This window comes from Syngnathoides biaculeatus, chromosome 21, assembly GCF_019802595.1.
Source record: "Syngnathoides biaculeatus isolate LvHL_M chromosome 21, ASM1980259v1, whole genome shotgun sequence".
Classification (NCBI taxonomy): domain Eukaryota; kingdom Metazoa; phylum Chordata; class Actinopteri; order Syngnathiformes; family Syngnathidae; genus Syngnathoides; species Syngnathoides biaculeatus.
This window is the reverse complement of record NC_084660.1, coordinates 831,790-850,257: the sequence shown is the minus strand read 5'-3', so window position 1 is coordinate 850,257 and position 18,468 is coordinate 831,790. Positions and strand designations below refer to the sequence as shown.

The following is an 18,468-nucleotide window of genomic DNA, read 5'->3' as shown; positions in this document are numbered from 1 at the left end:
TGGTGTGTTATGTGACAGAAGAGTGTCTGCTAGGATGAAGGGCAAAGTTTACAAAACAGTGGTGAGGCCGGCCATGATGTACGGATTAGAGACGGTGGCACTGAAGAAACAACAGGAAGCTGAACTGGAGGTGGCAGAAATGAAGATGTTGAGGTTCTCGCTCGGAGTGAACAGGTTGGATAGGATTAGAAATGAGCTCATTAGAGGGACAGCCAAAGCTGGATGTTTTGGAGACAAGATTCGAGAGAGCAGACTTCGATGGTTTGGACATGTTCAGAGGCGAGAGAGTGAGTATATTGGTAGAAGGATGCTGAGGATGGAGCTCCCAGGCAAAAAAGCGAGAGGAAGACCAAAGAAAAGGTTTATGGATGTGGTGAGGGAAGACATGAGGGCAGTTGAGGTTAGAGAGGAAGATGCAGGAGATAGGCTAAGATGGCAAAAGATGACATGCTGTGGCGACCCCTAACGGGACAAGCCGAAAGGAAAAGAAGAAGAAGAAGATCACAGAATTAAATGACAAAAATTATTCAAATATCCACACACACACATCCAAACACCTAAACATACTGAAATTAAAACCCATGTTTCCATACTGTGATTGAGTTTACCTTTGCCAAGGACTCTGCCTCTCCAGAGGTGCTTTCTGCTCAGAGAGAAAACCTTCATGTCTGACTGAAACCCAGGAACACATGATTGGTCCTCAGCAGAAATTACAACCAAAGCCTAAAAAGAGGAAACACTTATGAATTCTGGTCGTGAGCATATAAGAAAGAATGCACTGAAAGTTTTAGTTATCTTCTTTTTAAATTTGATGGTGGTTGAAAACATAATTGGAATTAATGATCCACACACACATTTAACATAATTTGTGAAGAAGCTCACTGCACCTTCAGACCTTCAAGTTGCTGACTGTAACATTGGGTGAAAATATCAATTCATATGTAACGCAAAAAACCCACCGCACATAATTGAGAAGAAATTGAAATGTGAACTAAACAAAGCCTTTCTCCAATAGTGATACTGTTATAAAGCGAGTATAACAAGTACCTAAAGTCCCTTCACTTCCGGGTGTATACATTTGTTTGACACAGAATGGGGACGGTGGAACCAGGCAAAAGAGTGATAGGAAGACCAAAGAAAAGGTTGATGGATGTCGTGAAGGAGGACATGAGGACAGTGGGTGTTAACAGAGGAGGATGCACGAGATAAGCTTAGATGGAAAAAGATGACACACCGTGGTGACCCCTAACGGGACAAGCCATAAAAAAAGAAGAAGTCAATTTGAAAGGTTAAAACTGTGAGATAATAGTGCGTATAGAGCTCATGCACCTAGTCATAAAATCACGTGACATCGCCATATTGCCAATCAAACAAAATAATTACGTTGAGACGAAATGATAATATGTCTAATAGCACAACATCCAGAGTTCTGTCCAACACTGTTAAACACTCAGAAGGTGATAATAAACACAGGTATGTGGAAAATTAGAGACACTTACCATAGAGGATCCATATTTAAAGTACAGAGGAAATGTATTTTATTTGTCTATCATATAATTGTAGCTAAAAATTACATTTGAAAATATTTTTAAAATTCTCAACACAACAGAAATGAAATAAATTAGGGCGAAAGTACACATTTTCGTTGGAACCCGAATGCATCTGATGTCTGTATCAAACCGAGGCTCTGTTGAAGCTGCTTCCGTGTGACGTCACGTGTTGAAAACCCCCAGTAAAGACAATGGCTTCCTACAACGACAATTATACAGCCTGCAAGTGGGACCTCAAGGAGATAGACAATAGTGATGAAGAAGTTTTTATGGAATGCGCTGTGGAAGAGATGGTAACTGAAGAGGAGGAATTTTGTAATGCTTACAGTGTTCGAAAAACAGGTGTAATTCAATCGTATACGTATATTCAAACCGGAGTTGACGAAGGCAACACAAATACAGGATTCGGAAAGACCTGACCAAGTTGACGTAGAACTTCGCACCGAAAACATAGACAGGCATGTGCCTCAAGAAATATACGTACACCTTGTTGACGAAATCATCTAATTCAAACACGTTTAAACGTCTGATGCTGCTTGCACACAACAGTGAGTCGTTTGTTGTTATTGTTGTACTCACGACTGAGTCGGTGTAAAACAAAAATCGAAACCTTCGGTATCGTTCTTCGTTTAAAGATCACATCTATAGTACGGTCTGTGTTGGACAGTACAGTACACTTACATTTAGCCAGTGATTATCGTTATTAAAACTAAACGATGAGTAGTTGTAACTAATAGCATATACTTGGAAATATGTAATTTGTATTTGTATCTGGATTAGAAGGACAGAAGGGGCAAGTTATAAATTTAACATTAACCATTTCTTAATTGTTGTTAAGGTAGCTTTGCATACATTCAAGTATGTTATGCGTTCATCTGAGATGACACGCTGTGGCGACCCCGAAAGGGACAAGCCGAAAGAAACACACACACACACACACACAAGTATGTTATGTTTTCATTCTTCAGTCAGAAAATAATGAATGAATAAATGGCTTTATGGCACACCGGCATTATTTCAGCCTTATCTTGGCAGGCAAAAGATAGTAATGAAATACAACCTTGTGCTTAAAACAAACCAAATGAAATTATTTTAACAGGTGAAAATGCCTTCCCAGAGGGAATGCCACTGCTGTAAGGAAATTACAGAAACGGCGCAGAAGTTGGATGGAACCGCCTTGGCTTGCATTAATAACCACGAAGGCTTTCACCAAGTCTGCCTAAGCCCATTTGTATTGGAGACAGCCTGGCATGTCTTTCAATAGCATTATGGCAAAAACACCTTCACAAGAGGATATCAAAGAAATTGCCACGTGGTGTACAGTTGGTGTGCTGGTGTTGGGGACCTCTCGGCAAGAGTAAGAGGGTTGTTAAACCATCATGTCCTGTGCAGAGAATCTGAGCGGAATTTCCACCCCCAGGTCTTGAAGATGATTATGTTTTCACAGAATTTATGCCTAGCTGATGAACATTACCCTTTTCTTTCCATGAAAATTAAAGTGTGGGTTTTGATACTTTAATAATTGATAGACAATGTTGGCCTTATGTGACAGTTTTGACTCTAAAAATATGGGCGGCCACACGTTAACTTCCGTAAACCTCTCTGCGACAGTTTGTCTTTTTTTTAAAACGCATTGTTCTCAAGTGAGTCAGTATGCCGTAATAAATATTTCTTGGTTATTTGAGATTGACAAGAATAATTCCTACCTGAAATGAAATGATCGCTACACAGGCGTGTGTATTTCGTTGGGTACCATCCCTCCAGTTTAATTGCCAAAATCCATCGATCTTTTCTGGTCTTTTCAGCTAGTATTCCACAGAATGATTTCTTTGAAGAACTGTCTCGTGTATTGTGACGACAGCACAACAGGTCTCGTGCAATTTGAAAAATCTGCTCCAGCTCAGCGTCTCCCGAGCAGCTTTGTTTAACCGGCAACCTATCGACCTTTTCTGGTCTTTTTAGCTGGTACTCCATTGAACGATCTCTTTGAAGAACTGTGTCGTCTGGTGTGACAACCAACAGCACAACAGTCCAACGCTTCCGATGATCCATCTTGCGAACCTATGCCAATAAAATGGATGACCTTAAGCTTCTGATTAAAACCTGCAATGACTTTGGACGTTCTGCAACTCGGTGCTTCGTGGAGACTTGGCTTTGTGGACAAGTGCCCGACGCTGCTACCACGCTCCCCGGCTTCAACCTCCATCGTGCTGATCATGTCGCCGAGTTAACAAGCTTAATTGATCGTCTTTTCAGAGGGACATTACAGTTAAGATCCTTTTTTGTTAGTCACTTGAAAGATTTGAGAATTTTGTGAAATACTGGAATTATTTATTCTTTTGTCTTTTTGCCATTGTCATCAAATTTTAAACAAATGAGAAACATTTCACTTTGCTTGTCACTTGGAGGTTTTACTTTTTTTTTAAATTGAATAAATGGAATTTGCCTCGATATTAAAAAATATATACGGGCACTTAACTGTATGCTAACATGGAAATGAAAGGCGGTGGAATATGCTTTTATATCAACGAGGAATGGTGCACAGACGTTACAGAGCTCAGCACACACTGCAGCCCACTTTTAGAGTCAGTGTAAGCCGTTTTATTCACCATGTGAGTTCACATCTTTTAACATAGTCGTTGTCTACATTCTGCCACAAGCTAATCGAGCTAGCATGACCGCCGCGCTGATAAAGCTCGCCGAGCAGATAAACGATATAGGGAAAAAAAACACCCAGATTCGCCACTCTTTATTCTAGGAGATTTTAACACAGCTAAACTTAACCATGACCTCCCTAAATATGGGTTGTTTTCACATGACGTCACTGTTGTGCTGCTTCAGGCAAATAGCTTATAAAATACCATCAAGACCCCAGTTTTCATTAGCTACAAAAACCCAACTATAGAAAGTAAGACTGAACTAACCATTTACGAAGTGTCTTGAGCAGACAAGTGTCCGATCCCACTGCACCTCTGTCATGATGTCTTTATAATAGATCGCCTTATTCCATAACCTTTGTCTCTGTTCACTGATAATTCTCCATTCAACACCTTGATTACTGATAATTTTAGGCATTTTGTAAAAACTAACAACTTTGTTCACTCCAGGTCTGTTTGAGCAACCCACGTCACCGCAAATAGACATCTTATTAAAAGTTCTTCTACTCAATGTACAAGTAATGAGCTCAGGGGAAAAAAATGGCTGCCATTAGCTATTTGCCTGAGGAAGCACAATGGGTGACGCTACGTGAAAACAACATATGGTGACATGGCTTAAAGCGTGACCAGGTCGAGCGACAAGGAAAAAAAATGAGCAACTAGGGCGAGACCCAAATGTACATACGGGTGATGTGCTAATCTTTCCTTGTGTTGCCCTGCATTCATTTGGTTCAGCATTAAATACTGTACACTCAAAAGGAACTCACATCTAGCTGAGCTGCAGAATGGTATAACTTGTCCAATGACAAATTTGGAAAAACACTGAAAATGTCTGCCTTGGGGAGGGATCAAGGGGGGCGTGCACCCCCCTTTGGGCACGAAAGATTTTTATAAAACACAGTTAAATTGTGACCTCTGATTATATCTAACAGTGTAAATACAGGGCAACAATAATATTTTGAAAACTTAAAATATGAGTCCAAACAACCAAAATAATTTTGCCTAATAACATAAGACATATATATATATATATATATATATATATATATATATATATATATTATATATATATATATATATATATATATATATATATATATATATATATATATATGAGAGAGAGAGAGAGAGATTATGAAATAGAAAAGTGAGTGATAAAATGCGTGATCTACAGGGCCAGTGCTACAGATATGCCTAATTGTATTAACGGTTGTCAATTATATATTTAAATTTACATCCAACTTACCTGTGTGTTAAGGTTTGGATATGCTCCTGGATAAGTGCACAGCACTTGGCTAGGAACGTCCACTTTTGTATGTGTTTTGTTAGCCATGTTGATACTGTTTTTGTTCTTATTTGCACGGTTACACGTTTTTTCAAGCCATGCCCATCTGAAACATTTTTTTACCCCGTGTTCGGTCAGTGATACAATAACAAAGTGAAAGTTGTTCTCCTGCAATGTATAAAGCACTGATAATAATGAAACCAAACTCGACGAAGATACTCACTCTATCTTCGAACATACAGCCTTTTGTTTGTTGATATTGTCCACATTTAGTTGTACGCGCACTCTTCCGCGAGCCTTTATCAATCGTGGACACTTCAACTGTGTTTTAGGCTTTGGAAAATGAATCAAGTTAGGTTAGGTTAGGGTTACCAGGGGTTAAACCAATGCGGCTATCTGATTGGATATTATTGTAAGAGTGATTGACAACTCGGAAAGGTCCATGACATTTTCATCTTAAAAAATTCGGAATTCCGTGAATCCGAGAAAAATGTTCATCCCTGTTGTTGGGGCAGCAGAGGCAATAAAAATAAAATAACTCAACAAAAAACACCCCGGGGAGGCTTACGAATGAGCAGACTGGCTCTCGAGATGAAATGAATACACCAATTTGCGACAACCTTAATACACTGCCTAAAGTCTAGTACTAACATGTAAAAAAAATAAAAACCTTTTAATCAGACAGGAAATAACATTTTGCCATGTTCAAAAACAAACAAACAAAAAGCACGATAGAAAACTCACCTGAAGAACGACGACCAAAGTTCCCCATACAGCGAACGTGACGGCCATCAATCTGGCCGAGAATCCCCCAAAGTATTCCTCGAGGTGCGGACAAGCAAGTGGAGTGTTCTATTTCCGGGAGGTGTTCCGCCTTCCACATAAGGAAGAGACACGACTGTCGAGACTGATACCGACAGTTTCTGGAGCCGTTTAGTCACAAATACCAGAAACCAACTCTGTGCCCAAAGAAGCTCAGTATCAAGCTGCACACACTACAACTTCCTGTTCCTGTTGTGCCCACAGCACGTCCTCTCTCTCTTTCTCTCTCTCGCTCTCTCGCTCTCTCTCTCTCTCTCTCTCTCTCTCTCTCTCTCTCTCTCTCTCTCTCTCTCTCTCTTTCTCTCTCTCTCTCTCTTCTGCCTCTCTCTCTCTCTCTCTCTCTCTCAATGAACGACCTTTCTATTTGACTCAAAATATTCTCGTTGATCTCTGAGTCCTTAGTTAAAAGTTGAATGTCTTGATGCCAGTTGCTCCTGCCTTGACACGTAGTGCTTTATTCTTTGAAATAAGAAAACCGTCCTTAGGCGCTTGTGCTATGTTACGTTTGTGTTCGTTGCTCTTGTGTTATGTAAATCAGCTTCATTGTGCATTTGCTCAAATGAGAGACCACTCATCTTGAAATAAACTGTGACAAATGCAGTATTTTAAAATGAGAAACCCACGGTATTTGTTTATCAATTATGCATCATTTTTAATCAGCCATAACACCGATTTTTGTAAAAATTTTGTAAAAACAAAAACTGTATCACATTACTACTTGAAAGAAAAAAAGCCATTCCAAATTCATTCTAGAGGTAGAAGCTTTTCCCTCAGTCTTTAAGTCATTTTCTTTCCACTGCCCAGATCTTAGATTGCTCATTATGTATTGCTTAACAGTAATGAGATTTATTGCATTTGCAGTACAGGGGGACACACTTGGGCTCTAGAGTCCACAGCCTATGGGCAATATTCCACAAGTACTAAAAACGTTGTATAGAATTAACATATTTCTGACTATCCAGGCGTCCATTTTGTACTTTGCTTACCCTCATCGGGGTCAAGGGTGTGCAGTCAATCCCGGGGCAGAGAGAAACACCAACGACATTCAGTCATACTTAGATACTTTTTTTCTAAAGTGCATAGGCCCAGTTTTAACATAGACAAATAAATATTCTTGTAAAAATGTTAATTTTACATGGAAAAGGTAAATATATTCTGATATATTTCAATATTACATGCCAGTGAGTCTGAATCCAGACACATCACATTACCTATAATTACCACTGTATTTTTATCAAGATGAATTTAGACACAAGTATTGTGAAGTTTTAGATCAAAGAAAAATGGATAGCTAATTTAAATAATAAATATACAAATCATTCACAATTCATAGTTTGGTCCTACTATTTTTGTAGAGAGAAAAAATAAAATATGGATCATGCAGTTGCAAAAAGATCCTAATTTGTTTTAAGTGTACACTTTGGTAATATAATGAGAATTCTGTTTTTTGTTTAAAACACTTGTGTTTAAAGGGCCCCTACATGTTAAATTTGAAAAGTTCCCTGGTTACAACTTAAAATTCATTTATATTCAAGCAATAGGACCTTATATCAACATTGTCAGACAAAATGTTGACGATGATTATCTCCTGCAGAGGTAGCACGTAATGTAATCTGTGTCATTTTTACAATACTAATAGAAAATAAGGAACCAAAAGCTAAAAAGTTCCTCCAAAAAAAGGAACAATGTCTCATTTGAAGGCGTTCTGGTAATGTAGATGCATGGAGGATGGAAATGTAATTGAGTGATGCCATTCCTTTTTTTTGGTCTTCCATTAATTATCCACCCTCCCACAGAAGGTCTGTGGGTGCAGAAGAAACACTACTCCATTCACATTTGCCACCACTTAAGCGAAAGATGTGGGATAGCAATGGAGGGAGGGCTTAATGGAAGATTGGAGGGGGGAGTGAAGAAGCAAAGTTAAATGGCACTGTCAGATTACAACAAGTCATTAAGATTCTAATAAAAACTTCGATTCTCATTTCCAATCATTGAATTGGGCAGTATGTTGCAATGGTGATCATCATGTGTGACTTTGAAGTTACTGCTACAATGACTGACTGTTAGAATTATTGTTAATATACTTATTATGGACTTGCAACATAACCAAAGTATCATCCTTGTTTCGAAGATTCCTTGCACACAGGAATGCAGCCAGACAAAGTATCATACTTGGTTCAAAGAGTGTAGTTCACAGGACGCCGCCCCACACACACACGCACAGGTGCACCAGTCTACTCCAAATCTTCCAAGAAGTGGCCAAGAATAACTTTATCAATGCACACACATCATTGTCAAAGTATGTGCCTTTGTTCACTTGCTTGCTCACCCCTCCTTTTGACCTTGTGTATTTTCAGAAATAAAGAAAGCGTACGGAAGAGGCTGGTTCAGAAAGTGTTTGGAGACTGTAACTGGCCTGTCTCTCACATCCTCCTGATAAGAAAGACGATTTCTTGTCCCTGTTTTTTGTTAGGTGACAAACCTAACAGTAACGTTTCAGTCTACTGACCCACAACTGCCAGTTTCATGCAGTGACAACACAATCTGGAGGTCTTAGATAACTCTACCAATGTTCTGCTGAGCTATTGTTACAGACGCCACTAGTTTTTATATTGTATTTAGGACTAGTTTAGTGAAACTCTTACAAGCCAATGCAGATGTGTACTGTCATCTTATATATCCACTCCCTGTCAATGGCTACATGTACACACCAGTTCCATATTTGAGGCAAGGTAGGGAGCCAACTTCAGGCTACAAGGGCATGCATAGCAATAGTAATGACAGTATACAACTCTTCAAAGTATACTTGTCTGCTCGAAGTACATACAGTATATGTTGTACTACCATTAGAATTGTTACAGTTATCCAAATATCAAAGACACACTCAAATGATCCTCATGATTTAACAAGACATGTACATATACATACGTGTGTATACTCAAAGACTTACACGCCTTTGAGACACTCAACACTCAGCTCAGGATTGTTTCGCTCGGTTGATCGGGAAGACGGAGGAATACTTCCATTCAGATTTGAAACCTCTGGCTGTAAATAATGCTGCTGACTGCCGGAGCCATGAGCTGAGCGCCACATTGTCAAGATAGAGTACATATTACATGACCTATTGGATACATTGTTAATGCAAACCATTGGATTTCCCCTTTAAAGAACGAAGTTTTTTTTTCCCGTCAGATGTAACTTTGAACTGACAAATCCAGGGGGGGTGCCACTCGATCTGGAATGAGTGACTTGGGTGTGATGTCACTTGTGTGACTATGCTCCTTTGCGTATCTGTAACACACCTTACTTCCAATGTGTCAAACGCAAAGAAGGAGTGAATTGTAAAAGATATCAAAGAAACAGATTTTAGAGCATTAGCCTCACAGTTCTGAGGACTGGGGTTCAAGTCCTGGCCCCAGCTATGTGGAGTTTGCATGTTTTCCGCGTGCTTGCATGAGTTTTTTCCGGGCACTCCTGTTTGCTCTCACATCCCAAATATATGTATTACTTGGAGACTCTAAATTGCCCCTAGGTGTGATTGTGAGTGCAACTGTTTTCTGTCTCCATGTGCCCTGTGATTGGATGGCAATCAGTTCATGGTGTCCCCAGCCTCAGCTGGGATCAGCCTTGGCATTCCCATGACCCTTGTGGGGATAAGTGGTTGGTGGCTTCACACTTCACACTTAACACTTCTGTTTGATGGCTAAGCCAGAAGCGGTCACTGCAGGACACAAACAGTTTCGAATGCTGATGTTGACAGAGATGAGACAAATATACTTGGGGGTTTAATTAAATGGTCATATGATCATTTCTTGGTATATGATCCCTCAACATGGCCTGAGGAAATATAAGACCTCCACTATTTTGTTAACACCTCAATTTACAGCATTCTTTAAAAATATGGTGTCACCATGAACTTGGCAAACACAATTGTGAAAATATGAATGCATTTAAAGCAGGCAGGTAAATGATCAGGAGCTTCCTCTGCATATAATAAATAGCCTACTGTACTGTGTATGTATGTTTGACCTAGTTGAGTCCCAAATCTCCAAGCTAAGGATTCCCTTGGATTTTGTTTCACGCATGTTTTGACAAATTTTGGTGCAAGATTCAACCAAGATTTTAAAATGGATCAACAGATTACTGTACCTTGGAGTTCAAATCCAAAATCATTGGAATAAACTACGGAATGTCTTTCTCTTTATGTGCGTGAACTAAGTGCCATTTCATCCTAACTTGATTTCTTAGCCAAAGTGGAATTTCGCTCGGTAAAAAATATTCTTTCTATCTCCCTACGTTCACACTCAAGCGTGCACTGTGTCCTTCCACTTATCATTTTGGAATCTATAACCATCTCCCAGAATGCAGATGAACTGTTAATTAATAGAAAGAGCAAATAGATTCAAAGAAATATTCCTATACAAGGCAAACAGTAGACATATTTAAAAAGAAAAGATGAAAACACTTTGAGAAGAAATACAACAAAATATTAAAAAGCATTTTTGAATATAATGTAATGTAACAATTCATATATCTGTTTTCTTAGCCGCTTATACTCTCAAGGGTCGCAGCAGTGCTGGAGCCTATCCCAGCTGTTAACGGGCAGGATGTGGGGTAGACCCTGATCTGGTTGGCAGCCAATCGCAGGCCACATTGAAACAGACAACAGTCACACTCACAATCACACCTTAGAGCAATTTGGAGTGTTCAATTAATGTTGCATGTTTTGGGGATGCGGGAAGAAACTGGAGTCCCAAGAGAAAATTCACACAGGCAAGACGGAGAACATGCAAACTCCACACAGGGAGGGGCGAGATTGAACCCGGGTCCTCAGAACTGTGAGGCCAGCGCTTTCCAGCTGTCCCACCATGCCGCCAATTCCAAGTATATAATCAAATGTTAATTTGTTATGTTTTGCAGAAGGAGGCAAACTAAAGAAAAGATTTTCTGTCCATATGGAGAGATGCACATGAAATTGAATCAATTTAACTTGGCTACGGACTGTCGATGATAACAGTTGGACTGCTTGAGTACAATGATGAGATTTTCTCTGACAAAAAAAATCCAACCATGCAAAGAACAGCAACATGTGGTGGTTCATTAATCAATTACCCAAGAAACATTTAAGTTGTTTATGTTATAATAATGCTCAATTTTCATAAAATGTATTAAATCAAATCAAACACAAAACAAAAACAAACAAACTATTATATTATTTCTGTCTCATTAGCAACAAGACAGTCCCAGTGTGAGAGATTTTAAGATGCCTCCCTTAGGGACATGAAGTTAATCTTGAAATACCAAGTTAATGTTTGTTTTTTTCGTATCGTTCGCGTTGAAGCAGCTCAGCCTAAGTTAGCCTTGCTGAGATGCTAACAACAAAAGCGTCTGTTTTCCAATATTTACTGTGGAGTAAAACATCAAATGTCCAGCAAAACCTACGTATCATATAGAACGAGGATAGTGAGTACTAATAAAAAATTGGGCGAGTGGAAACGCCAACTTAATCTTGCATATTGGCCTAATATTCCTTAACTTAGCTTGCTAACAATGAGACGTGTTTGTGATCAATTCGTGGATTTTGAAGAAACATCGAACGTGAGTAACTTCATAACTTGTACGACGAGGGCTGTGAGGACTTGAGAAATTTAATAAGTTTTGTCTTAGTACTGAAGACTATTTTACTTTTATTGCACTTTCATTATTTGCTTAAATATGACCTTATACATTTAATCAACATATAAAGTTCTGTCCATTTGCTAATAAGACAAGGATGTGTTGTGGAGCCGGTGATTGTCCTTGATCTTTGTACGCAGAAAACCGGCTAGCGGCATCCTCCTCTCCCAGGCGTTGCCGTGGAGACGAACGACAGCAGATAAGGAGCGGAAAGTTACCATCCCAGCCCAGGACCAGACTGCAGGGGGGCAGGCACTTTTTTACCGGGCGGCTTTTGACTTCTTCTTTGGCTACCCTGCCAGAAGACACACATCTCGTGTGCGGCAGATACCTAGATAAGACCCGGATGTCTGTATTGCACATTCCTTTGTAATAAATCCATTTGCTGTTAATTTTTTCTAATCATTGGTCATATATTCCTTAATTCGTGAACATGCATAGGGTCCAAACTCGCTAATCCCTACAATTTGGTGACCCCGACCATGTATCGAGGGAGGTAGACGAGCATTGGCCGTCGACAGATGAGATAAATAGAGACATATGAGAAACACAGGAGTGTTACATGGACAAGTCAAGGGTTTTCGTCTGTACTTCTGACTTCTCCAGGACGCGACCAAAACCAAAAGGTAAGCAGAACCCTGTTACTGTCAAATTCTGGATTGAATTGCCTAAATTTGAGAAGTCATTGGTATCAGATTGTTCATGCCTCATATGAGTTATTGAGAATAAGAGATAAAGAGATAAAGAGAATAAGAGAAAAAGAGATAAAGAAAATAAGAGATAAAGAGAAGTTGTATACCCCCGTCGTAGCTGACGTATATTGTAGACGTCCAATTGATTGATTGATTGGGATCACTTAAAAACGGAGGGTTTGTCGTCAGTTTGAGCCTGCGACATCGCAAGATGGCGTACGAAAAAAACGTAAAAATGGTATAGGCTAATTTATTGCGCGATAGGAATTCGGAAGGATAGGAAGAGTAACCACTAAATTAAATAAATAATCATGGATCGTGAATTTGATCATGAAAGTGCTTAATATAATCCGACTAAACATAAAATGTACATTGAAATTGAGCAACAAATGATGGCTAATGTTGACAAAAAGAAACAAGATAGAGAAAGGAAGCGTGCATTAAAATAATGACAAAAGCACAATCTGGATAAAATTCACGATTGGGACAAACTGACGATGAAGTTATAGGAAATTGACAGACTATGTAAATATAATATAAATGTAAAAGACTGAAAGATGTAAGAGACAGATTAGATAAGGGCTCAACTTAAAAAGGTGAACAGAGAAGGCGCACTGCGCATTCAATTCCGGTGACGGTGACGGACGTTGGAATGGGACCAGGAAACTATCCGAGACGGCTACACTGCAAAAGTGAGGAGGGATGCACATTAAACACACACACACACACACACACACACACACACACACACACACACACCACACACACATGCGCGCTGAATCACACTTAAGTACACCACACACACACACAGAGGAAGTTACCTTGTGTATGAGATGAGCAATACAAATAAATTTGCTTTGCTTTGGTTTACAATGATGCCCATAATAGAGGCTCCGGCAGGTCCAATACACAAGCTGTTTAATCTTAAAGATGTTGATTGTCTTACTGCTAACTTGTCTCGTCTCTCTTCTGGTGGTAATGCATGGCTGTCTAGTTTTGTGGAAACTTTACAGGGGTATACACTCTGCACAGGAGACTGGAGACAAGATAATGCACTAGTATTGAACAACGAGAAATCGAGACAACTGCAGGTATGCGTAACGTACCCAATAGAACAATATTGAGAGCACACTTCGAGCCGTCTGGCCCCACTCCTGTTACAGCCGCACCCACTTCTTTCCCCTATGTTAAATGACCCACTTGAGCACTTGACTAACTGTACTAAACATTGGACTGAATCGACTGGACGTCACCCTGGAAAGTCTGGTTCGGGGGAGGTTATGTTCAGGATTGCAATCCTTGCAGGTCTCTCTGAACCAGTACAGACCACTCTTAAAGCTAACCCTGACCTCCTGTCCAGAGATCATCCTAGATTTAGACAACACTTAGTGCATAAACTCAAGATTTATTTAAGCCAACAGCAGGTTGATAATGAAATTGCTAAACTGCAAAAACAACTTCTTAAATTACAAGTAGCACCAGATGTAATTTTTTGGCAGGCACAACCACCTAGCCAGCCAGGTGGGTTCTGGGGTAATAGCCGGGATGGATATGCAGGAAGGCATGGAGGGGGCCGGGGGAGAGTGCAACAACATCAACGTGATCAATGATGTTTTAGTTGTGGTTCTCTTGATCACTGGATTAAAGACTGTCTTACAGCTCCTCCACCTCAAGGTCCAATGCGAGGTCATGGTGGCTGGTCCAACAACCGAGGGGGCCAAGGCAGAGGCAGAAACGACGGCTTTGGCAGCCCACCTTGGCAGCAGGATGGACAGTAGCAGGTTGGACAGTACCACTAGGGGTCCCAGGGGTCCAGCGATCAGGTGCCATGGTCCCCATCTCTGTTGTGGGGCAAAAAGTGAATACTCTTGTTGACACAGGGGCAACACACTCCTCACTCAACATCTCGCTCCTGGACACTTTATTGTCACAACACACTGTGCAATTGATGGGGTTCTCAGGGACTCAACAGGCCCTGCAATGGACTCAACCCCTACTGACAATCTTGGTTGGACAGACTTTCCACCATTCGTTTGTACATTCACCACAAACACCAATGGCAACTGACACCGTCTGCACTTTGGACAATGGCTTATGACACCTATGAGTGAACCAACTCCAACTGTGGACATTTATTGGGCCCGACTTGAACCAGAAACAAACCTGGTCTCATACATCGATTTCTGTTGTGGAAGCCCTGGTTAAACACTCTTAGGGCTTACCTGCCTCAACTAGATCCATACCATTGGACAATATATTACGACCTCAACCACGATCTAGTATATATGGAAAACTTCGCATCCATACAAGGAGATGCTTGGGACATAACATCCACACATAAATACGCAGCAAGAGAGCGTGTAGCAGCATCCTGCTCTCTTACGCCAGATCAAATGACATGGTTAAAAATGCAGGAAGAGTCAGTACCCCACATTTCACTCGCTCTGTCTTCAGGACACGAGGCCAGCCAGCTGGGACCTGTGGTAAAACGACTGACTCAAATGACTGACTGTGAGGAGACCCTACTCCCTAACGCACAGATCTCTAAATCTGAAGATGATTACCACCACATTATTGTTCCTGATGCACCTCCGACAACTAATATGACCATATTATAACACGGACATGACTACTCTGACCATGACAACGCCGAATCAATGTTAAACAAACTGCCTAAATCAGTTTGGTCCTCTGGACCCTTTGATTTTGGACATTGTACTAAGACACCAGACATTAAAATCACTGTTTTAAAAGGATCTCATGTTTACATAACTCATTATCCTTGGCCAGCGGCTGCTAACCAGGGGATGGAGGACACTTTCACTAGCCTGTGGAATTCTGGAGTCCTGGAAACATCCACCTCCTCGTGGTGTACATCACTCAGGCCTGAATGTTGTCTATCATCACACCTGATTTGAAATACTTCACAGCGACTGATTTGGCAAATGCATTCTTCTGTGTCCCACTCGCACTCAAGTTTAGACACTGGTTTGCATTCAGATATCAGGGACACAATTTGCAGTACACCAGGTTGCCACAAGGCTTCAAAAATTCACCTGGAATTTTTAACCAATGTTTGAAATCATTGCTTCAGGATCTAGATCTCCCAGACGGATATAAACTCATGATGTATGCTGATGATCTCCTGTTGGCAGCCCCAACACCAGAGTAGTGTTATTCTCTAACTAAACTTGTTTTGGTTCGTTTGCATGAGCTGGGATTCAAAGCTTCCAGAAAGAAGCTTCAGTGTTCTTGCAAATCAGTGACCTTCTTGTTCAGAGTGGTGTCCTCTGATGGATCCACTATATCCTCGGAGCATCGTTCTTTTATTGTACAGATTCTCTTTCTCCACGTGCTGATCTCTCTGTCCAACCTCTGACTAACGGCAGGGTCCTGTTCACTGATGGTTGCTGTTACCGTAAGCCAAATGGCTCTTTGGCTGCAGCAGCTGCCGTAGTGGAGCAGCAGCCCTCAGGTGAATTTTAACTGTTTCCTCTTCCATACTAACATCTGCTCCCGCAGCCCAAGCAGCGGAAGTGCTCGCACTGGAACTGGTGGTCGGACAATCTGTCACTCTCTATTCTTACTCTGTTTATGCTGTCTCGGGTGATGTGTTGGAACTGTCTGCATGGAAACGGAATGACTTTAAAACAGCCAAAGGTACCCCTGTTGCACATTTGACACTGATCCAACAATTAGACAAAGCCCTGGCAAAATCTTCGGTGGTGGCTATCGTCAAGGTTCCTGGCCACTCCAAATCCACTTCAACCACAGCCCTCGGCAATAATGCCGCCGACTTGGCAGCCAAGCAGGCTGCAGGCTATGTCCCACAGATGCGTGCCCAATTATCTGACAAATCCGCTCCAGACCTGCCCAAACCTCTGTCTCTTAGTGAATTGGTTAAAATACAGCACAACACCTCTCATATTGGCCCCAGAGCCACGCTAACCAAACTTCGCATGTTGTGGCATCCTAAAATGTCTGACTTGTGTCATGCCCACTGTCGTGACTGTAATATTTGCCAGCGACACAATGTTCGCCCCACACTTAGACTGTTGCCAGGTTCATTTGACTCACCCACCTGACCCGTTGCTGGACTGGTCATGGATTTCACAGACATGATCACTCCTCTTAAAGGTAAACGCTACCTTCTTGTTTTTGTTGACACCCTTTCCAGATGGCCTGAAGACTACCCCTGTGCTCGTGAAGATGCCATGTCGGTAATGTAAGGTTTGGTGAAACACTGGATTCCAACACACGGTTTACCCACTCTTATCCACTCGGACAACAGTACACATTTCACATCCACACACCTAGCTACTGCAGGGAAGTGGTTAGGGTAAACTCACAAGTTTGGTTGTGTTTATCACCCCGCCAGTCAAGGTACAGTTGAACGTATGAATCACACGTTGAAGGAAAAACTGGGTAAAATATGTACCTCTTCTGGCATGAAATGGTTTGAGGCTCTCCCCCTTGCTCTAATGTCTATGAGACAAACTGTGTCTTGCTCTACTGATTTCTCCCCTTACGAACTTCTTACAGATCGTCTGATGCCTGGCCCTTCCTCCTCTTCCAACCGCTGTAGGAAGGCGCTGGTTCTTCCAAATTTTCTCATAAACTGTTTTGGACACAACTGCATTCTTTTGCTTCTAATTTTCCTTCACAGATCCAGGACTCTCTTCCATCATCACTTCCTACACTTGATCTTCCTGAATGGTCATCTGTCTACCTTAAATGACTCTCTCATAAGTGGTCAGAACCCCGTTGGTCTGGCCCACACAAGGTGACTGCTCGTACCTCCAAAGCCATCCACTTGGAGGGAAAAGGAACTAAGTGGTTTCATTATTCTATTCTTTGTCCTGCTACAGACTCCTAATTGCACTTTTATTTTATCGTTTGTTGTTGTTTTATTAACCATGATTCCTACAGATGGTCCGATTGCTTTTCGGACCAAGAGAGGGAGACCAGGAATCTATGGCATTCTTATTATTGGTGTTATCGTTCTTGGTATTTTGATCTGGGAAATCACTCAAAAATAGCTCATACCCACACCCTGCCTGTCTCTCTGATTACCTTGGCAGTAGTATTCCAGTCTTCCGGGAGCTTCTGCTTTCCATCGAGAGCCTGTCTTACCACTTTCCGGAAGGGCGCACAACATTCTTCCTTTCTCAGCTTCCACCACAGGGTTCTCTGCTCTACCTTTGTCTTTTTAATCTTCCTACCCACCACCAGAGTCATCCTACACACTACCATCCTATGCTGTCGAGCTACACTCTCCCCTACCACTACTTTACAGTCAGTAACCTCCTTCAGATTACATCGTCTGCACAAAATATAATCCACCTGCGTGGTTATACCTCCGCTCTTGTAGGTCACTATATGTTCCTCCCTCTTCTGGAAATAAGTGTTCACTACAGCCATCTCCATCCTCTTTGCAAAGTCCAACACCATTCCTTTCCTGGATGCCGTACTTACCCATCACTTCTTCATCGCCACTGTTTCCTTTACCAATATATCCATTACAATCTGCACCAATCACAACTCTCTCGCTGTCTGGGATGCTCAGAACTACTTCATCTAGTTCCTTCCAGAATTTCTCTTTCAACTCTAGGTCACATCCTACCTGTGGGGCATAGCCGCTAACCACATTATACATAACACCCTCAATTTCAAATTTGAGTCTCATCACTCGGTCTGATACTCTTTTCACCTCCAAGACATTCTTAGCCAGCTCTTCCTTTAAAATAACCCCTACTCCATTTCTCTTCCCATCTACTCCGTGGTAG

General features: G+C 41.2%; 1 protein-coding gene and 1 long non-coding RNA gene across 5 annotated transcripts in view; one reads left to right on the top strand and one right to left on the bottom strand.

Moving 5' to 3' along the window:
• Positions 1-6,747, bottom strand: part of LOC133494650 (anti-Muellerian hormone type-2 receptor-like) — a 41,303-nt gene extending 34,556 nt beyond the window's left edge. The window contains exons 1-2 of one of the 2 annotated variants that reach the window (XR_009793351.1): positions 6,237-6,747; positions 609-723 (exon numbers count right to left, since the gene is read on the bottom strand). Coding sequence is in view for 1 of the 2 variants with exons in the window: in XM_061808661.1 (XP_061664645.1) it covers positions 609-723; positions 6,237-6,284 (163 nt within the window). In the remaining variant the exon portion in view is untranslated. The remainder of the gene's footprint in view (positions 1-608; positions 724-6,236) is intronic. The other variant, XM_061808661.1, reaches the window with a different exon arrangement.
• LOC133494396 (uncharacterized) overlaps positions 1-18,468 on the top strand; it is a 322,682-nt gene that overhangs the window by 192,480 nt on the left and 111,734 nt on the right. The gene's annotated exons all lie outside the window — the stretch shown is intronic.